The 24450-nt window shown below is 48.1% G+C and overlaps 1 protein-coding gene across 1 annotated transcript; it reads right to left on the reverse strand.

Annotated features, from left to right (window-relative positions):
- Window positions 1-16908: 16908 nt before the first annotated feature.
- LOC123039753 (uncharacterized) lies at window positions 16909-20435 on the reverse strand. The gene is made up of 6 exons (XM_044462778.1): window positions 20034-20435; window positions 19674-19986; window positions 19234-19466; window positions 18144-19029; window positions 17700-17950; window positions 16909-17583 (listed from the first exon to the last, which is right to left on the reverse strand). The coding sequence occupies exons 1-6, from the start codon at window positions 20433-20435 to the stop codon at window positions 16975-16977; spliced, it is 2694 nt and encodes an 897-aa protein (XP_044318713.1). The 3' UTR covers window positions 16909-16974.
- Between the last annotated feature and the right edge of the window lie 4015 nt (window positions 20436-24450).

Below are 24450 nucleotides of genomic sequence, written 5' to 3' on the forward strand. Positions count from 1 at the left end.
GATTTATTTGGGCCTTTTGGCGATGTGTCTTTAGTGAGAGAAGGCGTTTTCATTGACTATGAATGTGTGACGACATTGTCAATCTTAAAATATTATGCCGACTCAGTATCTTGAAAGTGCTCATGAGAGAAGGATGTGCATGTGTGCGTTCATAGAGTTGAGTGTATGTGAACATCTGTGTTTGTATTAGAAAATCCTAGATGCACAATTTTCTTTTGCCACGCCTCATTATTTATTTGAAGAGTTTATTTCACGAATACGAATCGAAATTGATTCCCACTTGAATTTGATTCACTCGTGGGGGGCATTTATTTGATGAAATTTTGTACCAGCTTTTGTGCAAATGGAAGAAGGGCTGCAGTCGTTAAGATTATTAACATAAATATCTTGGGCTCAATTTTTGTGAGAGCCCAGCATGTTCATATTCAATTGAAATGCATGTGTGTGTGCACGTGACATTCTTTAGATGATGAGAAGAGCTGGTGCACAGAGGACAACAATATGTATATGCACGTAGGCGGCGGCCAAAGATATGCACGCGGGTGTACGACCTACCAACCAACGGCGTCTGCCGAGACCGAGAAGATGACTACGATCCATCCAGAAATATATGTGTTTGTGCGCATTAGCCAGCTCCATGACATTGCAAAGTCCAAGCTGGTTCAACCAGGTGCCACGGCGCCGACCTCACGTGCCGACAGGAGATTGATGGAGAGGCCATGGGCGCATGGTGAAACTATTGAAAATATGAGTAAATTACTATGAGATTTAATCCGAATAAACAGAAGATAAATCATGACTACAGTAGCAGAGATTCAACTAATCATGCGAACTAGCATAGCAGATGAATAGATCACATCTAGGGCACATACTAGAAACATGAATTCTACCACGATCTCGAACAGGAAGGATAGAATCACATACGATGCAGCGGGAGCAGCACCGCCGGCGTTGACGTTGTCGCCCATGTCATCGAGGATGAGGTTGCCGAGGTCAGGGAAGAAGTCGTCGTTCGCGAAGTCGTCGCTGTCAGCAGTCGCGCGAGTGTGCTCCCCAAAAACTTGATCGCCCCTCTCCCGTACAGGATCACAAGAGGCGGGGTTCCGGAGGCCTGCTGTCCCTTCTCCCGGTGCACGCCGAAAGGAGGGATGGAGAACACTAGCTTGGCGGCGCAATGATCTGGAACGGTGGTGAGAAACCATATGAAGCGGCAGCGGCTAGGGTAGACGTCTGCCTGACTATATAGTGCGGGCAACCCCACGTCTGAGTCGTCACGATCCAAAAGAATCAGAAACGGTTTAGTAATTAACGCATCCGTTAATTATTAATTAATGACTCATTAATTTTTCCCGAGCAGCAAAAATATAGACAACGTGCATAACTCTGTCCTCGGCTCAATCCCGTAACCCGCGGCGCGTCGTGACGAGGCGAGGCGAGCGAGGAGGAGGAGCACGCGTGTAGGTCTCCTTTTCTCATGCTCATACAAGTGGTAGAAGAGCTCACCTTATAAAAAGGTGCAACACTCTCTCAACTTATGAGATGAGACTAAACTTTAGCCTCACTCCACTCACATGTGTACATGAATGGGCCAAAAGAATTTTAAAATTTTAGTTGGGCTTTGGGCCAAAGGCCTACTAGCAAAATTCCAACAGAAGGCAGACCCACGTCCGGACGACGCACTTACCAGAGCAGAAGGAGTGACGCGAGACCTCGACCTACGCCGGCGACACAATATGGTCAGCCACCACGAGATCGGGATGAAAAAATGATGGCGCCCATGATTGAAAGCTCACTGGTGGATGCCGGCTCCACACCGTTGGATCGTGAACCTTGATGCTGGGCATGATCGATGTGGTCTAAAATTAAGATGAGGAAAACTAAAGCCTTTGCCAGGAAAATCGTGATACGTACCAGCTCCAAATACATGATCGAGCATGCACTGCTCAGCTCGCTACCCCATGGCCACAGATCAACCAGGGTTTCTTAGACGAGCGACGTGACAAGGTGCCGCCGCGTCACATACATTCACATGATCACATCCCCCGTGGCACCGCGCTGATGGTGTCACCAAAGATGTTGCCGGCGTGAGGCTGCCGCCGGGACATCTCATGCCTAACGTCGTCTCGGTGCTCATGGACACCAACGACAGAGTCCACGATGGAGAACACGACCGCTAGGTCATCTCGCTCGTCCTCAATGATCTAAGGTGGGTAGCTTTGAAATTGATTGAGCGGAAATTCTTGTGCATGGTGCCTAGCTAGGAGATGGAGTTGGTACGGTGTGAGGAATTCATCTACGTGCAGCTTGCCGTACGCCAAGTACTAGAGCAATAGAACAATTTTCTGATAACTTTGGGCTCCCGTACACGGGGAGGCTGGATGCATTCGGTCCAGTTTCTACTCGAGTACTCGTTAGACCTCCTACCGCTCGCTGAGGTCGGCATACGGTCTGATTTCTTTTTCCGCACCTCATTATTTATTTTAAGAGTTTATTTCATGATGAATCCTAGTTTCTATTGATTTACACTCAGAAGCCTAGCATGTTCATATTCCAAATGCCATGCATGTCAGGGTGGACACGGTCCGAGCCGGTCCGGTCCCGGTCCGAGCCGGCGTTTGGACCGGACGCCGGCGGTCCGGACCGGACCGGACCGAGCAGTGTCTCGGGCCTGTTTGCAGGGACCGGACCGGCAATGGCGGGCCACGAGCCGGACCGAGAGGACCGTCAAGACCGGCCAAGACATGGGCAGAGCGCGCTCTGGAGCTCCGGTGAGAGCTGTTCATCGGGGACGCAATGCTAGAGGAAGCGCAGCTCGTTGAAAAGATGTCTGGGAGCTTCAGAAGAACCAGAGGGAGCTACATGTCGAAGAAGAACACCGGAGGGAGCTCATCGGCGACGAATCTTGGCACGACGGCCGGTGAACAGAGATAAAAGGGACGACGGCTGGTGCGGCGATGTAGGACCTCCCAGGTTGATTTAGTTGGCAGGAACGACGGAGCCGAGTGTGGCGCGTCTAATGGACATAGTTTCCGGGGCCATCGAGTCCAGTGGCCGCGCGGACGACGGCCCCGTGGCGGCGGACGTAGACGACGGCGGTTTCTTGCGCTCCCGCCACGCCTGAGCCGCCACGCCCTCGCCATGCACCGCAGGGTGGACGACACGCACCTGCCACGCCCCCGCCACGCCCCTGGCAAGCCGTCGGCACGCCCCCGCCACGCCCCAGCAACGCCCCAGCCATGCCGCCGACTGCCACCTTCGGTCCGCTCGGTCGGCTCGGTCAAAGACCGGACCGGACCGAGATTTTCTCGGGCCTGTTTGCAGGGACCGGACCGGCCATTTAAACTAGCGGGCCAGGACCGAGCCGGCCCGAGCCGAGCGGGCCACGAGCCGGACTGCCGGACCGGACCGTGTCGTCCACCCTGACATGCATGTATGCTTGCACGTGAGATTTTTCAGGTGATGAGACGAGCTATACATATACACGTAGCTGGCCGCCAGAGAAACGTACGCGGGCGAACGACCTATCAACCAATGTCACCAGCCGAGGCCGAGAAGGTGATTACGATACATCTATAGATGTGTGTTTGTGCGCATTAGCCGGCCGGGTCACTGGCGACATGCTGCTTCTGCACATAGTCCCCCATGCTTGATTCTAACAGGTGACTAACTGCCGGGCACGTTGAGTTCCGCCTCGATCTCTTACTCTCCATTACTAACTCTCGGGCGAGTTGAGGAAAGTGACTCTCTGTAGCTTCGATGGAAATGTTAAACTGTTGGTTCTTTCCTCTCACCCAATCTCACCTGCATTCCCCAGCTAGCTAGAGCTAAGTGACATTGCATGCATAGCAACGAGAGATTTGCCAACCAAATGGTCGCATGCACAATCTAGTACTCCCTCGGTTCCCAAATATAAGTCTTTTTAGACATTCCAACAGATGACACATACGAAGCAAAATGAGTGAATCTATATTTCAAAATATGTCTATATACATCCGTATGTTATAGTCCATTTAAAATGTTTAAAAAGACTTATATTTAAGAACGGAGGGAGTATATGTATCTCTATCGTTAGCTAGTTCCATCATTTAAAAATACGAGCATCTCATTTACATGAGAGGGGAAAAAGTTTGGCCACGCGATTCGTTGCCGCCCTCCTCTCCCGAGGGGATTGTCCACACCATCGTTTGATCTCCATGTCCATCAACGACAACCACCGAAGTTGTCAAGTAGTGCCCGTCACTATCACCGTTTTGCCTCTGAGTTGTATCATCGTCGGGTGAGGCAGCGGTGCCCCCTTCACGTCCTATAAAGGTCACAACACGTACCACCTATTCTGCGGCATGGGGGGCGGCTATCTGGTCTGCCGACGGTGGCACCAATGATTAGGATCGGTTTTTGAGCTTGTAATGGAATTGCCAATCTGTAAAACACTTCATAAGTTATTCGAGACCTTTTGAGATAGAGATCATTTGTAAACCAGAGAGCTATCGTCCAAGTGGCGTTGTGATGGGTACGAACTCGTACCATGTTGAGCATCATTGTTGGCCTGTAAAAGCAATGAAAACTAGAGAAAACTTTGCAAGTTATGGTGGCAAAATGCTCTCTTCCATCATCGAGTTTTGGGGTTTAGCTTGTTATTGCATGTTTTGACCATGACCATAGCACATCTAATTTGCAGTAACAAATCGATCTGGTAGTGAAAATCTTGCTTGCCATGACACAAGAAAAACATACTCGATCTCCTTCTTCATGATCTTGCACTATTGTTGCAAGTGCAAGTTTCTGGTGTTGTGTATGCATTATGATATATAGCCCCATTGTATCATTTTTGTTCCCTGGCATTTTGTACATATCAATTCGAACGATCTTGTCATATTGTTTTAACATGCATGTACACTATACTATGAAGGAAGTCAACACATGGACAAGTATGTCAGTCGCTACCACTTTGGCCATGGAGCGGTTGCCTCTTGATCACCCATCCATGCACGAGGCAGCAAGTACTCCCTCCGTTCCTAAATATAAGTCTTTCTAGAGAAGGAGTTTCTCTCAAAAGAAGTCAGTGGGAGGAAAGTAGAATTTGATGAGGTAACTGTACCTGCTCCCTTATTGGAAAGTAGTTCATCTCAACAACCGATTTCTGTGACACCTACACCAATTAGTGAGGAAGTTAATGATGTTGATCATGAATCTTCAGATCAAGTTACTACCGAACCTCGTAGGTCAACCAGAGTAAGATCCGCACCAGAGTGGTACAGTAATCCTAATCTGGAGGTCATGTTGCTTGACCAAGGCAAACCTACGAACTATGAAGAAGCGACGGTGAGCCCAGATTCCGCAAAATGGCTTGAGGCCATGAAATCTGAGATGAGATCCATGTATGAGAACAAGACTTTGGTTGACTTGCCTGATGATCGGCAAGCCATAGAAAATAAATGGATCTTCTAGAAGAAGACTGACGCTGACGGTAATGTTACTGCCTATAAAGCTCGACTTGTTGCGAAAGGTTTTCGACAAGTTCAAGGGGTTGACTACGATTAGACTTTCTCACCAGTAGCGATGCTTAAGTCTGTCCGAATCATGTTAGCAATTGCAGCATTTTATGATTATGAAATTTGGCAAATGGATGTCAAAACTGCAATCCTGAATGGATTTCTGGATGAAGAGTTATATATGATGCAACCAGAAGGTTTTGTCGATTCAAAAGGGAGCTAACAAAGTGTGCAAGCTCTAGCGATCCATTTATGGACTGGTGCAAGCCTCTCGGAGTTGGAATAAATGTTTTGATAGTGTGATCAAAGCATATGGTTTTATACAGACTTTGGAGAAGCCTGTATTTACAGAAAAGTGATTGGGAGCTCTGTTATAGAATTTCCGGATAGCACAAAAGGATATTCGAATACGAATTTTTCAATGAAAGACCTCGGTGAAGCCGCTTACATATTGGGCATCAAGATCTATAGAGATAGATCAAGACGCTTAATTGGACTTTCACAAAGCACATACCTTGACAAAGTTTTGAAAAAGTTCAAAATGGATCAAGCAAAGAAAGGGTTCTTGCCTGTTACAAGGTGTGAAATTGAGTCAAACTCAATGCCCAACCACTGCAGAAGATAGAGAGAAAATTAAAAGTGTTCCATATGCTTCAGCCATAGGCTCTATCATGTATGCAATGCTGTGTACCAGACCTGATGTGTGTCTTGCTATTAGTTTAGCAGGGAGGTACCAAAGTAATCCAGGAATGGATCACTGGACAGCGGTCAAGCACATCCTGAAGTACCTAAAGAGTACTAAGGATATGTTTCTCGTTTATTGAGGTGACAAAGAGCTCGTCGTAAATGGTTACGTCGATGCAAGCTTTGACACTGATCCGTACGATTCTAAATCGCAAACCGGGTACGTGTTTATATTGAACGATGGAGCTGTCAGTTGGTGCAGTCCTAAACAAGGCGTCGTGGCGGGATCTACGTGTTAAGCGGAGTACATAGCTGCTTCGGAAGCAGTAAATGAAGGAGTCTGGATGAAGGAGTTCACATCCGATCTAGGTGTCATACCTAGTGCATCGGGTCCAATGAAAATCTTTTGTGACAATACTGGTGCAATTGCCTTGGTAAAGGAATCCAGATTTCACAAGAGGACGAAGCACATCAAGAGACGCTTCAATTCCATCCGGGATCAAGTCCAGGTGGGAGACATAGAGATTTGCAAGATACATACGGATCTGAATGTTGCAGGCCCGTTGACTAAGCATCTTCCACGAGCAAAACATGATCAGCACCAAGACTCCATGGGTGTTAGAATCATTAATGTGTAATCTAGATTATTGACTCTAGTGCAAGTATGCCCTATGGAAACTAGCGGAACGTCTTGCCCTCTCAGGCCGACGGGTTCGTGTTAAATAGATGGGGCGCACCTCCCATAACAGCGCATACATGCGGTTTAGATTACAGACTTGGAGATCAAGAAAGGAGATAGAGATAAGAGGTTACATGAGATAAACATGATGCTCTAACAGTCCTAGCTATCTTAACTATCTTCTATGAGATGCGCCGGACACATGATGTGTTTAACACCCTCCCTTAATCACAACTCCATGAGATTGAGATTATACTTGAAGTTTTCAAAATTCTTGACAGGCAATGCCTTTGTGAATCCATCTGCAATTTGATCTCTGGAGTGCACAAAACGGATGTCAAGTTGCTTACGAGCTACTCTCTCTCTGACAAAATGAAAGTCTATCTCAATGTGTTTAGTCCTAGCATGAAACACTGGATTAGCTGAAAGATAGGTGGCACCAAGATTATCACACCACAAACATGAAGCCTGCTGACTCCTTATACCAAGTTCCTTGAGCATGGACTGAACCCATATGATTTCAGCAGTAGCATTTGCCAATGCCTTGTACTCTGCTTCTGTACTTGATCTGGAGACTGTAGCTTGCTTACGAGCACACCATGAAATTAAGTTAGGTCCAAAGAAAACAGCAAAACCACCAGTGGAGCGTCTGTCATCAAGACAGCCTGCCCAATCAGAGTCAGAAAAGGCACTGACAAGAGTGGAGGATGACTTGCTAAAATTTAGACCCATACTTAGTGTGTTTTTGACATATCTGACTATACGTTTTGCAGCAGTTAAATGAACAGTTGTAGGAGCATGAAGGAACTGACACACTTTGTTGACAGCAAATGAAATATCAGGCCTGGTAAGAGTAAGATATTGAAGTGCTCCTACCAAGCTTCTGTACTTAGTACCATCCTCTTGAGTCAAGAGAGTTCCTTGTGTAAGAGATAATTTTTCTGAGCTGGATAATGGAGTAGGTGTAGGTTTACAACCTTGTAGACCAGCTTTTCTTACCAGGTCAACCGCATACTTTTCTTGGGAGAGATGAAGTCCATCCTTGTGCCTCTTTACTTCAATCCCAAGAAAATAATGCAAGTCTCCAAGATCCTTCAAGGCAAAATCTGCACTCAAATCTTTCAACAGTCCTGTGATGGCCTCATCAGATGAGCTTGTCACAATAATATCATCAACATATATTAAGACAAATATGCATGTATTGAACTTGTTGTAGATGAACAGAGAGGTGTCAGACTTTGAAGGAACAAAACCAAGTGTTTGCATTTTGTGACAGAGACGAGAGTACCATGCTCTTGGTGCCTGTTTCAAACCATAAAGTGCTTTGTCCAACTTGCAAACATGAAAGGGTGCACTTTTGCTTACAAACCCAGGAGGTTGTTTCATGTATACCTCCTCTTCCAGAACACCGTGAAGAAACGCATTCTGAACATCAAGTTGCCTGAGACTCCATCCCCTGGAAACGGCAATAGACAAAACAAGGCGAATAGTGGCAGCCTTAACAACAGGACTAAACGTGTCCTCGTAGTCTATGCCATACCGTTGCTTAAAACCTTTGGCAACCAGCCTAGCTTTGTAACGATCAATAGTTCCATCAGATTTTCTCTTTATTCTGAATACCCACTTGCAATCAATTAAATTTTTACCTTGCTGTGGAGGAACCAAATGCCAAGTTTTATTTTTCTTGAGTGCCATGAATTCTTCATTCATAGCATTTTTCCATTTTTCATCACCAAGTGCTTCCTGAAGTGTCTGAGGTTCACCTGGTTCACCTGTGGAACAAACCATACCATATTTGGTTATATGTTTATAATTAACAGGATGAATTACCCCACGCTGGAGTCGTGTACGCTGTGATGGAGCAGTGTTGGGATCCTCAGCCACAGAAGATCCCGAAGCAGAAACTCCTGTAGCAGAATCAGCCTCCGCCGGATCTTCTGTGACGGTTTGATCAGGTGCAGCGAGTTCTGTATGCACAGAAGATCCCGGAGCCTCATCATTGGTAGTTGATGGCGAATCAGCCTCGGGGCGAACGCCAGTCTGCGGCGCGCGCGTGGGCGCGCAGGAATCCGCGCCCGGTCCCGCAGCAGACCGCCCTACGTCGTGTCGGCGAATCGGATCGCGCCGCTTGTACGTGATGGGAGTTGATCATCATAATTCGGACCCCCTTGATCAATGGTGGTAAGATGAGAAGGAAGAAGGAGAATTTCTTCACGGAAGCGCGCACCGTCCTGGCGAACCTCGGGCTGCCGCGTGTCGAGCGATGGTTGGCGCGGAGAGACGCTGGACCCGTCGCCAGTGGGAGCGTGGCGCGTGGCGCGCGCTGAGCCGGAGACCGCCGCGCGATTGGCTGGCGCTGTCGCCTGCGCGTCTGGCGTGTCGGTCAGCGCTGATCCCGAGGGGGATTCGCTGAACTGCTGCTGCGAGGCTGATCCCGAGGAGGATCTGCCCCCTGGATGCAGACACATGCGATGTAGGACTGCCGGCGCGTGTTTTTCACACATTTCTTCATTGTTTTCGCTGCTGTTTCCTGGAACATCATCCACAAACTCATGCACACCATTAGTAGCAGGATTAGTCAACAGTTGATCATCATAATTCGGACCCCCTTGATCAATGGTGGTAAGATGAGAAGGAAGAAGGAGAATTTCTTCTCGGAGGCGAGCACCGACGTTTGGATGTAGGGTAGCAAAGGGAAAATTGGTTTCATCAAAAACGACATCTCTAGAGATGTAGACACGGCTGGTGGATATGTCTAGACATTTGACACCTTTGTGTTGAGGGCTATACCCAAGAAAAACACATTGTTTTGAACGGAGCATGAGTTTTCTTTTGTTGTATGGGCGAAGGTTGGGCCAACAGGCACACCCAAACACACGAAGAGACTTATAGTCTGGTTTGACATTAAGAAGCCTTTCTACTGGAGTTTGATTTTGGATGACTCGACTAGGGAGCATATTGATGATATGGACAGCAGTAAGAAAGGCCTCATCCCAAAATTTGAGGGGCATGGAGGCTCCTGCCAGGAGAGCTAGCCCAACCTCAACAATGTGTCTGTGCTTCCTTTCGGCAGAGCCATTTTGTTGATGGGCATGAGGGCATGATACATGGTGTGATATGCCAAGTGTTTGGAAGAAGGAGTTTAGTTTTTCGTACTCCCCCCCAGTCCGATTGGACTGCAAGAATTTTGCTATTAAATTTTCGTTCGACCAAGGCTTGAAAATTTTGAAAAACTTGAAAGACTTCGGATCTCTTTTTGAGGAGATAAATCCACACAAACTTGCTATAGTCATCTATGAAGCTTACATAGTACTCATGCCTACCAACAGAAGTGGGAGCAGGACCCCACACATCAGAAAAAATCAATTGAAGTGGTTTGGTAGAGACACTAGTTGATATTGGGTAAGGTAACTGATGATTTTTAGCACATTGGCAGGAATCACAAATGGTTTCGACATTTCTCTCACCAACAAAGGGGAGTTTATTTTTCCTAAGCAATCTTTCAACTAAAGAAAAAGCAGCATGCCCTAATCGATCGTGCCACCGTGTTGACGAAACTTTGACAACACCATTGGCTTGTTTATTGAGTCTCCTAAGCTCCGGAAGCAATGGGTAAAGCCCTCGAACACATCTACCTCGGTAGAGAACCTTCTTCGTGACCTGGTCCTTGATCAAAAAGAAATAGGGATGAAATTCGAGGAAAACATGATTATCAAGAGCAATTCTATGAACCGAGAGGAGACTTTTGGCAGCACTAGGGACATGCAAAATCTTCTTGAGATGAATTGGACGATAAGGGGTACGAAAAGTAGAATGACCAATGTGACAAATCTGCATACCTTCACCACTTGCCGTGTGGATGTGATCTTTTCCACGGTATTTCTCCTTCATCGTGACCTTCTCAAGCTCATTTGTGATGTGGTTAGTGGCCCCGCTATCAACATACCAATTTGTGTCGATGCCGTAGGATCCATCAGCCGATACCAGCAGTACCAGCAGTCCCGTGCGGTATGCCCTGGCTTACCGCAGATCTGACAGCGGGGAAGCTCCGGTCGAGCGCGAGGGGGACCGCCGCCGCGGCGACCGCGAGACGCGCCAGAGCGGCTGTTGCCGCTGCCGCTGTTGCCGCTGCCACCGTGACCTCCAGAGCGTCCTTTTGCGCGAGAGGAGCCACGACCACGCGATCCGCCGCCACGACCACGCACGGCAGCGTTGGCAGAGGAACGGAAGCCGCCGCTGCCCGAGTGATTGAACTGAGCCATGCGCTGGTCGAAGTTGCTGAGCATGGCGTAGAGTTCGTCGAGGGAGACCGGTGTGACGCGTGCGTCGAGGGCAGAGACGAGAGGCTGGTAGTCGACGTCGAGGCCATGGATGATGTAGGAGATTAGTTCGTCGTCTTGGATGGCCTTCCCGACCGCGGCGAGCTCGTCGGCGAGACCACGGAGGGAGGCGAAGTAGGCGGCAACCGTCTGGTTGCCCTTCTGCGCGTTGATGAGCGCGGTCCTGATATTGTTCACGCGGCTCATGGACTGCGAGGAAAACATACCTGCCACCGCTGTCCAGAGCGCGTGCGCCGTGGTGACCGTGGTCACCGTGATGAGAACCTCCTTGGAGAGGGTGCTGAGCAAGTAACCCAACACCTGTTGATCCTCCCGAACCCAGATGGGATGGAGAGGGTTGGGCTCAGTGCTTTCTTTGCCATCCTTGTCCTTGGTGACATGAAGCCTGGCCGGCTCCGGCGTGGTGCCATCGACATAGCCGAAGACGCCGGCACCACGCAGGTGCGGCGTGACCTGCGTGCACCAGAGCACGTAGTTCGTGCGTGTTAGCTTCTCGGTGACCTGTCCATTGAGGGTGGTCTGGGAAGCGCCGGAGGAGGAGGAGGAAGACATGGCTAGGCTCGGTAGATGGGATCTCAGTAGATGGGAAGAGATGGGGCTCTGATTACCATATGGAAACTAGCGGAACGTCTTGCCCTCTCAGGCCGACGGGTTCGTGTTAAATAGATGGGGCGCACCTCCCATAACAGCGCATACATGCGGTTTAGATTACAAACTTGGAGATCAAGAAAGGAGATAGAGATAAGAGGTTACATGAGATAAACATGATGCTCTAACAGTCCTAGCTATCTTAACTATCTCCTATGAGATGCGCCGGACACATGATGTGTTTAACATGCCCTAGAGGCAATAATAAAGTTATTATTTATTTCCTTATATCATGATAAATGTTTATTATTCATGCTATAATTGTATTAACCGGAAACATAATACATGTGTGAATACATAGCCAAACATAGTGTCACTAGTACGCCTCTACTTGACTAGCTTGTTGATTAAAGATGGCTGAGTTTCCTAGCCATAGACATGAGTTGTCATTTGATTAACGGGATCACCTCATTAGGAGAATGATGTGATTGACTTGACCCATTCCGTTATCTTAGCACTTGATCGTTTAGTTTACTGCTATTGCTTTCTTCATGACTTATACATGTTCCTATGACTATGAGATTATGCAACTCCCGAATACCGGAGGAACACTTTGTGTGCTACCAAACGTTACAACGTAACTGGGTGATTATAAATATGCTCTACAGGTGTCTCCGATGGTGTTCGTGGAGTTGGCATAGATCAAGAATAGGATTTGTCACTCCGATTGTCGGAGAGGTATCTCTGGGCCCTCTTGGTAATGCACATCACTATAAGCCTTGCACTACAGGAAACATGTAATTTGCCGTCTGTGAATTACAGACGGCAAAGACCTAATTCCAGACGGCAAAGACTTTGCCGTCAGGAAGCAGACGGCAAAGTCAGACGGCAAAGATAAGTCGGCAAAGAATACTTTGTCGTCTGCTGTTTGTCGGGATGACGGCAAAGAGTTTGTCGTCAGTCAATAGGGTTTCCGTCAGCAGACTAGCCAGACGGCAAAAATATGCCAACAGATGGAGACGAACGGCGTCAAGTACTTTGCCGTCAGCTAGGCTATGTCTTTGCCGTCTTCCTCATATACCCCGACGGCAAAGCAAATATTTTTCTTTTAAAAAATGAAACAACAGTACAAGTGCAGAAGCCGTAGATGGCCGAAAGAGTATGGAATATCTTTCACAGCGATGACGAACGAACGGATTTTTACAAGACAGAAGTACTCTATTTACATACTATATATCCATCATCACAGTATATTTACACAATATAATGTTCTCCATTCAAAGGACGAACGAACGAAACAACAACAAAAACTATTACAGAACGGACGAACTGGCCCTTGCCAGCGTCCAGATCCCAGCGCGAGCGTCAAGCTCGAGGCGGCAAATGGTGGTCTTCGGGCGGAGTTGACAATGGCGTCACAGAGCCCCTGGATCGGGAGGAGTTGTGGGGTCATGGACGGAGAGGAGGATCCCTCTGCGGCTCGCGGGCGGGGAGGAGGAGGATCCCGCGCCCGCGAGGCAGGGTCGACCAACGATGGTTGACGAGCAAGGGAGGAGGAGGAAGAGGCGCCGGGTTGTGGGCGGGGAGGACGAGGAGGATCCCGCGGCGGCCTCTGGCTCAGGCGACGGCGAGACGGGGTCGAGCGGCGGCGGTTGGCGAGCAGCGGAGGAAGAGAAGGATCCCGCGCTGGCCTCGGCTCAGGCGACGGCGAGGCGGGATCGACCGGCTGCGGTTGACGAGGAGGAGATCTGGGCCGAGCGGGAGGTGTGCGGCAGAGAAGGGATCGAGGGAGGGATGGGGTTGGCGTGGGAGACAGGTCGTGGTGGGGTCTTGATCCGTGTGCTGTGCTTTCTCTTTGCCGTCTGCGATTTTTTTACAGACGGCAAAGAGCTATCTTCGTCGTCTGTAAAAAAATCGCAGACGGCAAAGACTTTGCCGTCTGCGATTTCTTTTATAGACGGCGAAAAGAGCTCTTTGCCGTCTGTAAAACAATATCTCAGACAGCAAAGAGTCTTTGCCGTCTATGGTTTTTTTAGAGACGGCAAAGTATGAATTTGCCGTCAGTTGTTCTTTGCCGTCAACTGCAGTCAGCAAAATTTGTCTTTGCCGTCTGGCCCGACGAAATGCTGACGGCAAAGAACAGTACTGACGGCAAATCTCATGTTTCCTGTAGTGTTGCAAGCAATGCAACTAATGAGTTAGTTGCGGGATGATGTATTACGGAACGAGTAAAGAGACTTACCGGTAATGAGATTGAACTAGATATTGAGATACCGATGATCGAATCTCGGGCAAGTAACATACCGATGACAAAGAGAACAACGTTGTTGTTATGCGGTTTGACCGATAAAGATCTTCGTAGAATATGTAGGAACCAATATGAGCATCCAGGTTTCGCTATTGGTTATTGACCGAAGACGTGCCTCGGTCATGTCTACATAGTTCTCGAACCCGTAGGGTCCACACGCTTAAAGTTCTGTGACGATCGGTATTATGAGTTTTGTGTTTTGATATACAGAAGGTAGTTCAGAGTCCCGGATATGATCACGGACATGCCGAGGAGTCTCGAAATGGTTGAGACGTAAATATCGATATATTGGATGACTATGTTCGGACACCGGAAGTGTTTCGGGAGGTTTCGGGCATATATCGGAGTACCGGTGGGTTACCGGAACCCCCCGGGGAGTTAATTGGGCCTATTAGGCCCTAGTGGGAGAGGAGGAGGGGCGGCCAGAGCAGCCGTGCACCCCCTCACCCTCTAGTCCGAATTGGAAAGGAGGGGGGTGGCGCCCCCCTTTCCTTCTCTCCCTCTCTCCCTTCCTTCCATTCTCATACTCCTACTAGGTAAGGAGGAGTCCTACTCCCGGACTCCCCCCTTGGTGCGCCCTCCTCCTGGCCGGCCGCCTCCCCTCATAGTTCCTTTATATACGGGGGCAGGGGGGCACCCCAAGGCACAACAACTGATCATTGATCTTTTATCCGTGTGCGGTGCCCCCTCCACCATAATCCACCTCGATCATATCATAGCGGTGCTTAGGCGAAGCCCTGCGTCGGTAGCTTCATCAACACCGTCACCACGCCGTCGTGCTGATGAAGCTCTTCCCGGAAGCTCTACTGGATCGTGAGTTCGCGGGACGTCACCGAGCTGAATGTGTGCTGAACGCGGAGGTGTCGTACGTTCGGTGCTGAGGATCGGTCAATCGTGAAGACGTACGACTACATCAACTGCGTTGTAAAAAACGCTTCCGCTTACGGTCTACGAGGGTACGTAGACGACACTCTGCCCTCTCGTTGCTATGCATCACCATGATCTTGCGTGTGCGTAGGAATTTTTTTGAAATTACTATGTTCCCCAACAGACATCCTTCCTGCAAGCTCCTGCACCTTGGCAAAGTGGGACTTCTTGCCTACTGGCACAACGTTTGAGATAGTCTTCACAAATGTAGACCATCTCGGATAGATGCCATCAGCTAGGTAGTATCCCTTGTTGTAGTGCCGCCCATTGACCTCGAAGTTCACCGGAGGAGAAATACCATCAACAAGCTTGGCAAAGACAGGGAGCACTGCAACACGTTGATGTCATTGTGAGTTCCTGGCATACCAAAGATGGAGTGCCAAATCCAGAGGTCCTGTGTGGCCACCGCCTCAAGTACCACACTGCAACCGCCTTTGGCGCCCTTGTACATCCCCTGCCAAGCAAATGGGCAGTTCTTCCATTTCCAATGCATGCAATCGATGCTTCCAAGCATCCCAGGAAATCCTCTTGCTGCATTCTGTGCTAGGATTCGAGCAGTGTCTTCCGCATTGTGTGTTCGCAAGTATTGCGGTCCAAACACTGCCACCACTGCCCGACAGAACTTGTAGAAACACTCAATGGTGGTGGACTCGGCCATGCGCCCATAGTCGTCGAGTGAATCATCGGGAGCTCCATATGCAAGCATCCTCATCGCTGTCGTGCACTTCTGGATCGAGGTGAATCCAAGTTTGCCGGTGCAATCCATCTTGCACTTGAAGTAGCCGTCGAACTCCCAGATGGAATTCACAATCCTGAGGAAGAGCTTTCGGCTCATCCGATAACGGCGCCGAAATGTTTTGTCGCCGTGCAGTGGAGCGGCGGCGAAGTAGTCGGAGTAGAGCATGCAGTAGCCTTCGAGGCGATGCCGGTTCTTTGCTTTCATCCGCCCCGGCGCCGAGCCACCTCGCCGTGGCTTTTCATTGCTCTCTAGCAGGGCGGCGAGCACCATGAGATGTTTCTCTTCTTGGACGTTAGCCTCGGCTTCCTCCTCTAGCAGCGCGGCGAGCGCCTCCTCGTCGTCCGAGTCCATCGCCAAGGCAAGCAAATCGCCGAACACCTTGTGGGCGCGGTGGGCGCGTGCCCGCCGCTAAACCGCCCCTCCGCGGTCGAAAACGGCGGAAAAAACGCCCAACTGCTGGTGGAGGGGCTGCCTCGGCGAAACCTATATATGCTCTTTTTCCTGCGGGGATGGACTATCTAGCGGTGGCGGGCGGTGGGGCGGCGCCGGGATACAGCTGTTGGCAGCTGAGCGGGCAGGGGGTGGGAGGCGAGTCGGGAAGAAAGACTTGACTTTTCGCCTTACGGTGTGGGTCAGCCGTGCTTATCCCTTGCGCCGGAGCCCCCGAGCGCCCCCAGTGTGCCGGGTTCGGCCTGCGGTCGCCGGGCCCAAAAAAGGGCCGAACCGGCGGATTTAGGGCGTTTTTTCGGCGCCACCGCCAGAAAAGTCGCGTGGGGGCCTGTTGGGTGAGATGCTCTTATGTACACATTATATGTCAATCGTTTACAAGTATTGTTTTTGTGTGCAAAAGTGGCAAAAGATCAATTTTTAAGTAAAAAGTGGCAGCAGGTCAATTACAATATAAGGGATGGCAAATTATCAATGTGGTGGCAAAAAAATTTAACGTGAAACACAAACATATATCTTCTTGAGGCACACAAAAGCAAATATTTGGGTTTATTTTACCATTACCATATTAACAGAAACAGACAGCGGTCAAAACAAACACACGAGATATAACAAGTCCTAATACAACAAAAGACTAAATTCACAAATTGCAGTCCTCGCCATAACTGATACAGAAAAAGACTAAATTCACAAAATACAACAAACCAAGCACGGCTGGTGTTGTCTCCTCGCCATAACATCTTCTCAGAAAAAAAGACTGGTGTTGTCTCCTAGTACCGAGACGAGATGTCCCACTTCTCAGAAATGAGACTGGACCATGCAACAGTGATCTCCAACTCAATGCCTCCAGTGAGTTTACTTGTTTGCTGGCTTATGTTGGAAAACTTGGGCTCGAAGGACTCATTTTTTTGTGCAACTTTATTACCAGAATCTGAGTAGGCTTCCAAGAGAAAATTCAGGCTTCCGCAGTAGTCTACAGAGACAACATTCCTTGATAGAACAAGGTAACCCTGAGAAGTAATCGGCACGGTTGTATAACGAGAATCTAGCAGCTCAATTTCCTGAGGGCTGGCGTCAGGTCCAATGACTGAGCAAGCAACTCGACCTCCGAATGCTGGCCATGACCCCTCCTCTTTGACACGGACGCCCAAAATAGTGGCCTGCACTGATTTCTTAATTCTCTCCAAACTTAACTCTACGGTGCAAAAGCAGTTCCTAAAGCAAATGGGGCTTTCTCTGCTGTGGTAAGTGTACACGCCATTGATCAGTGGCTTATCTTGAGACTTTGTTCTACCTCTTACTTTTAGTTGGATTTCAAAGACAACAGATTCCTTGCTGACAATTGCATGAGAGGGGCCAGTCAAGGTCAAAAAGGAATCCTGCAAGCATCAGCAATCACCTTATTAGCAACTGATAAACAAGAGGGCTCAGGCACAATACCCCCAAAATCAAACGAAGAGCATATTGATAAGATTAAGATGGTAGAGATAGATACCTCTTCATTGAGTATCTGGCACTCACTCCTGTTGCGGGCAAACAGAAGGTTGCGATTGTGATCCACATGGTCTCGGGCAGCGACCGTGCCGTACACTGGCAACGGCCATTCCAGACCACCTCGTATTTCTGCGAGTTTAACGGAGAAGATCTGCAGGCTAGGCAATACTCGACCATAGTGCAATACTCGACCATAGTGCAACGGGGTGCTCCCTGGTACCAAGTGTGTGTATTGCATGGAACTCACTGTCGCTGCATGCATCAGAACAAGATCAATGGAAGCAGGTGTTAGAAATCTTGTAACATGAACAGGTACTAGATAAGCAACAAAGTAATTCCCTCCACTTCCCTTATGCAAAGAAGTACGACCGAAGGTAAAAAGGAGGAAGGAAACTAGTTAACCAAAGTTCAGTAAGATAAGCAAGATGCATGCAAGTTTACTCACTCATGTCTCGGAAGCAACCGAACCCATCATAACCCCATGACCCTTCCCAGGCATCAACATACATGTCAAAACTCTTCTGTTCGGCAGCCATCTCCTTGGCCTCAATTTTTAATTGTTCGTCTGATTTGCCTCTATACATCTTCTCAACATCGTAACCTGTGTTGGCGGCAACATAATCTGCAGGTTCGAGTATTGACTTGTCTGATACGAACATGGAGGTACTCGATTCATTCGCCAATTCACTGGTATCCAGACTCATCGCCGACTCTGTTTCCCCCTCTGGCCCCACCTCCGATGTCAATTTCGAGTCTATCTCCGGCACCTGCTGCTCCATTGATGCAACGTCCCAGTCCTGCTCCTCGTCACCAACACATCCTTGTACCCAAATATCCTGCTTCTCACAAACAAGACTAGACCAAGCAACAGTGATCTCCAACTCAATACCATTAAGTTCACAACTATCCTGACTTATGTTGCAAAGTTTGGGTTCGAAGGACAATTCTTTTTGTGCAATGATATGACCAGATGGTAAGCAGGCCTCTAGGAGAACATTCAGGCTCTTGTTAACATCTACAGAAACGACATTCCTTGACAGAAGAAGGTAACCCTCAGAAGTCACGGGCATGGCACTGCCACGAGAAACAAGCAGCTCAAGTTGCCCGGATGTGACGTCAATTTCACCACCAATGACTGAGCAAGCGACTCGACCTCCCCATCCAGAAGGCCATGACTCATCTTTGACACGGACGCCCAAAACAGTGGCCTGGACTGTTTCCTGAAGTACCTCCAATCTAAACTCTGCGGTGCAGAAGCAGTTCGTAAAGCAAACAGTAGTGTCCCCTCTGTTGTAAGTGCACACACCAGTGATCAATGCTCTATCTTCAGACTGTTGTACCTCTTACTTTCAGTTGGATTTCAAAGTCAACCGATTCCTTGCACACAATTGCACGGGACGGGCCAGTCAAGGCCAAAAAGGGCTCCTGCAAGCATCATCGATCACCTTATTAGCTACTGACAAATATGAAGGCCCAGGAAGGCAAACAATATCACCTTATTAACAAAGGTATGTATATTAAGATGGTATACATACCTTTTCCTTGAGTATCTGACACCTGCTCCTATAGCAGGCAAACAGAAGGTTGCGATTGTGATCCACGTGGTCTCTGACAGCAATCATACCGTACACTGGCAACGGCCATTCCAGTCCACCTTGAATTTCTGCCAGTCTGATGGAGACGACCTGGAGGCTAGGCGCGGCTCGACAATTGTGCCTTGGGGCGCTCCCGGGTATCAAGTGTGCATATTGCATGGAACTGACCGTCGCTGCAGAAATCGATCAATGGAAGCAGGTGTTAAATTTTTCGTAACATGAACAAGTAGTAGATAAGCAGCAAAGTAAATCCCTTCACTTCCCTTCCCTTCCCTTATAGAAAGACATAGGACCCCAGGTAAGAAAAGAGAGTAAGGAAACTAAATAAACAAAATTGAGTAAGATAAACAAGATGCATGCATGCATGTATGTTTACTCACTCATGTAATGGAAGAGACCGAACCCATTGGATCCCCATTTAGCATCCCAGGCATCAGCGTACTGAGCAAATTCCTTCTGTTGGGTGGCCATCTTCTCAGCCTCACTGGCTAATTGTTGGGCTGATTTGCCTGTGTCCATCTTCTCAACAACATCATCGCCTCTGTTGATGGGAACATGATCTGCAGGTTTGGGTGTTGACTTGTCTGATGCTGAGAGATTTGATTCAATCGTCGACACATTGGTATCTGGACCTGTTGCCGCCTCTGCCTCTGCCTCTGCCCCCGATGTCGATTTCGAGTCGATCCTCGGCACCTGGTCCTCCATGGATGAAATGTCGCAGTCCATGTGCTCCTCATCACCAGTTCACCACCGCCGTCGACATTTTCCACCATCCGCTCCCTGCCATTAGCTGCATCACCATGCTCATCCAAGGCGTCAGTTTCCATCTTGTGCTCCCCGCCATTAGCAGCACCAGCATCAGCCTCATGCCCATTCAAGGCTGCTGCCGTTTCCGGCTTGAGCTCCCTGCCATTAGCAGGATCACGCTCATCCAAGGCTGCTGCAGTTTCTTCAGTCTTGTGCTCCACGCCCAGAATTCTGTGAGTTCCTTCTCCTCCTTCCTCCTCCTTGAGTTGCTTCTCCTCCTTCCTGAGTTCTCTGAGCAGAGATTGGTCCCTTCTGGGATTCTTGGTGCCACGAGAATCGGGGTACCCAGGGCCAGCGAGAAGTTGGGACTTGCCGGAATCCCCTTCCGCCTCCATCTCACTTGGCGTCCTCGCCTCGCCTTCTCCCCCGCCGCCGCCGCCGCCTAGCTTAGGGTTTCTATAATCTATAAGAAAGAAAGAGGAATGGTTTTTTTTTTGTTTCTGAGAAGATAGATAAAGAGCAGAATAGTCCACACACAATTGCGATGAGTACTACTTATGTCATAGGCCAACACATAGTGGCCGGGCCTGCGTTTGAAGTGTGCTAGTCCAAGTATGGCCCAGTTTGTGCCTTTCCTTCCTTTTCGCAAACTAGGGTTTCTTGCGTCGCCACCGTCGTCATCTAACAAATTTAGGCCCCCTCGCCTCCGGCTGCCATTTGGCACTGAGAGCTGGGGGCAACTCAGATTTTCAAGATAGTTTTTGTGAGAATAAATTTCCTCTCCTTTTTTTGGCGGTGCATGAGGTTAGATAGTTTTCTTTCATCTCAGATCCGATTATTCAGATCTGATGAGTTTATGTTGCTGTGTCAAGCCTTTTTTGTTGATTTGATTCTTTGTGGAGGTTAAATCTTTCATCGACAACATGGTGAAGATATAGTGATCCAACGGCCTGCACTTCTAGGGAATCGTCCCCAACCCAAGTACGTTCATCGATCAAGGCTTCCCATCTCTTTGGATGGGCGACTCAAGGCGCTTTCAAAACCCATTATTGCTAATGTTCGTGCGGGTGAAAAAGTGACAACATCGTTGCTCCAGTCAAAGTGCAGCCTTTTTATCGAATTCTTTGGAGTATTTCTTCAAGTAAAGGTTGACGCCGAGAAAAAGGTGTTTTCAAGAGATTTCATTATAATTCTTAGTCAGAAGAGTTAATTTATATTTTCTTGAATTTTAGGTTCAAATCAGTATACATGTAATTGTTACGAGTATGAATAAAGTTACGGGCGTTTCTAAAAAAACATATAGGTTGTTTGTCTAAAAAAATGTATATATAGGTTGCTTGTCTAAACAAATTTGTATATATAGGTTGCTTCACGCCCCTCAAATAAAAAAAAGGTTGCTTCACAAAATTTGAAATCTATATAGGTAGACATCTCGCTCTTTTCTGAAAAGAAGTAGAAATTTTCTTTGTAAAAAATAAAGAGCTATAAATAGAAATAACCAAAAGCTAACAAAAACCGGTAGCTTTTCTTCAACCTTATTTGGCAATAATGTTGGGGAATGTAGTAATTTTAAAAAAATTCCTACGCACACACAAGATCATGGTGATGCATAGCAACGAGCGGGGAGAGTGTGTCCACGTACCCTCGTGGACCGTAAGCGGAAGCGTCAGCATAATGCGGTTGATGTAGTCGTACGTCTTCACGATCTGACCGACCAAGTACCGAACACACGACACCTCCGAGTTCAGCACACGTTCAACTCGATGATGTCCCTCGAACTCCGATCCAACCGAGCTTTGAGGGAGAGTTCCGTCAGCACGATGGCGTGGTGACGATGATGATGTTCTACCGACGCAGGGCTTCGCCTAAGCACCGCTACAATATTATCGAGGTGGATTATGGTAGGGGGGGGGGGGCACCGCACACGGCTAAGAGATCAATGATCAATTGTTGTGTCTATGGGGTGCCCCCCTGCCCCCGTATATGAAGGAGCAAGGGGGGGAGAGGCGGCCAACCATGAGGAGACGCGCCAGGGAGGAGTCCTACTCCCACCGGGAGTAGGACTCTCTCCTTTTCCTAGTTGGAGTAGGAGAAGGGGGAAGGAGGAGAGGGAGAGGAAGGAAAGGGGGGCGCCTCCCTCCTTGTCCAATTCGGACTAGAGGGGAAGGGGCGCGTGGCCTGCCCTGGCCGCCCCTCTTCTTCTCCACTAAGGCCCATCTTGGCCCATTAAACCCCCCCCCCCCCCCCGGGGGGGGGGGGGGGAGGGGTTTCGGTAACCCCCGGTACTCCGGTAAAATCCCGATTTCACCCGGAACACTTCCGATATCCAAATATAGGCTTCCAATATATCAATCTTTATGTCTTGACCATTTCGAGACTCCTCGTCATGTCCGTGATCACATACGAGACTCCAAACTATCTTCGGTATATCAAAACACATAAACTCATAATATAACCGTCATCGAACTTTAAGCGTGCGGACCCTACGGGTTCGAGAACTATATAGACATGACCGAGACACGTCTCCGGTCAATAACCAATAGCGGAACCTGGATGCTCATATTGGTTCCCACATATTATACGAAGATCTTTATCGGTCAAACCACATAACAACATACGTTGTTTCCTTTTGTCATCGGTAGGTTACTTGCCCGAGATTCAATCGCCGGTATCTTAATACCTAGTTCAATCTCCTTACCGGCAAGTCTCTTTACTCGTTCCGTAACACATCATCCCGCAACTAACTCGTTAGTTACAATGCTTGCAAGGCTTATAATGATGTGCATTACCGAGTGGGCCCAGAGATACCTCTCCGACAATCGGAGTGAAAAATCCTAATCTCGAAATACGCCAACCCAACAAGTACCTTCGGAGACACGTGTAGATCACCTTTATAATCACCCAGTTACGTTGTGACGTTTGATAGCACACAAAGTGTTCCTCCGGTAAACGGGAGTTGCATAATCTCATACTCATAGGAACATGTATAAGTCATGAAGAAAGCAACAGCAGAATACTAAATGATCGTGTGCTAAGCTAACGGAATGGGTCAAGTCAATCACATCATTCTCCTAATGATGCGATCCCGTTAATCAAATGACAACTCATGTCAATGGCTAGGAAACATAACCATCTTTGATCAACGAGCTAGTCAAGTAGAGGCATACTAGTGACACTCTGTTTGTCTATGTATTCACACAAGTATTATGTTTCCGGTTAATACAATTCTAGCATTAATAATAAACAATTATCATGATATAAGGAAATAAATAATAACTTTATTATTGCCTCTAGGGTATATTTCCTTCAGTCTCCCACTTGCACTAGAGTCAATAATCTAGATTACACAGTAATGATTCTAACACCCATGGAGCCTTGGTGGTGATCATGTTTTGCTCGTGGAAGAGGCTTAGTCAACGGGTCTGACACATTCAGATCCGTATGTATCTTGCAAATTTCTATGTCTCCCACCTGGACTTGATCCCGGATGGATTTGAAGCGTCTCTTGATGTGCTTGATTCTCTTGTGAAATCTGGATTCCTTTGCCAAGGCAATTGCACCAGTATTGTCATAAAAGATTTTCATTGGACCCGATGCACTAGGTATGACACCTAGATCGGATATGAACTCCTTCATCCAGACTCCTTCATTTGCTACTTCCGAAGCAGTTATGTACTCCGCTTCACATGTAGATCCCGCCACGACAGTTTGTTTTGAACTGCTCCGCCGTTAAACACGTATCTGGTTTGCGATTTAGAATCGTCCGGATCAGTGTCAAAGCTTGCATCAACGTAACCATTTACGATGAGCTCTTTGTCACCTCCATAAACGGGAAACATGTCCTTAGTCCTTTTCAGGTATTTCAGGATGTTCTTGACCGCTGTCCAGTGATGCACTCCTGGATTACTTTGGTACCTCCCTAGTAGAGAAAGGGTCATACGTGAAGCCCAATAGTGCCGGTTTGAATTTCAGCCGGCACTAATGTGTACAATAGCACCGGTTCGTGGCGGCGATCAATAGCACCGGTTCGTGGCGAACCTTTAGTACCGGTTCATGCCACGAACCGGTACTAAAGGGGATGTATCAGCCTGCGGTCAGGCTATGGCCCCACCATCACCATTTAGTGCCGGTTCGTACCACGAACCGGTACTAATGAGGTTATGGCAAGCTCTTTTTAGTCCCACCTCGCTCCCCTAACAAGCCTTTTACCACCTTAAATATGTTATTTCTCAAACTATCACAAGCACTTGGTCTTCATTGAACTCTATGTGTAGAATTTGTGGCTGCAATATGAGTCTTCAACGGTTTATAAATCGTTGATGACTCATATTGACAATTCAGATTGTACACACAAAGATCATTGATGATCAAAGTATTTTTGATGTTATAAGATCATATTGACAGTTTAGA

Source organism: Triticum aestivum, chromosome 2B (assembly GCF_018294505.1).
Source record: "Triticum aestivum cultivar Chinese Spring chromosome 2B, IWGSC CS RefSeq v2.1, whole genome shotgun sequence".
Taxonomy (NCBI): Eukaryota; Viridiplantae; Streptophyta; class Magnoliopsida; order Poales; family Poaceae; genus Triticum; species Triticum aestivum.

Bases quoted from the DNA above. Each gene is read 5' to 3' on its own strand.
- LOC123039753 (XM_044462778.1), bottom strand. From the start codon at position 20,435: ATGGAGGCGGAAGGGGATTCCGGCAAGTCCCAACTTCTCGCTGGCCCT. The intron at 19,987-20,033 runs GTGATGAGGAGC...ATGGAGGACCAG, and splicing joins TCGACGGCGGTGGTGAACTG to GTGCCGAGGATCGACTCGAA. The intron at 17,951-18,143 runs GTGAGTAAACTT...TGATGCATGCAG, and splicing joins CGGTTGCTTCCGAGACATGA to CGACAGTGAGTTCCATGCAA.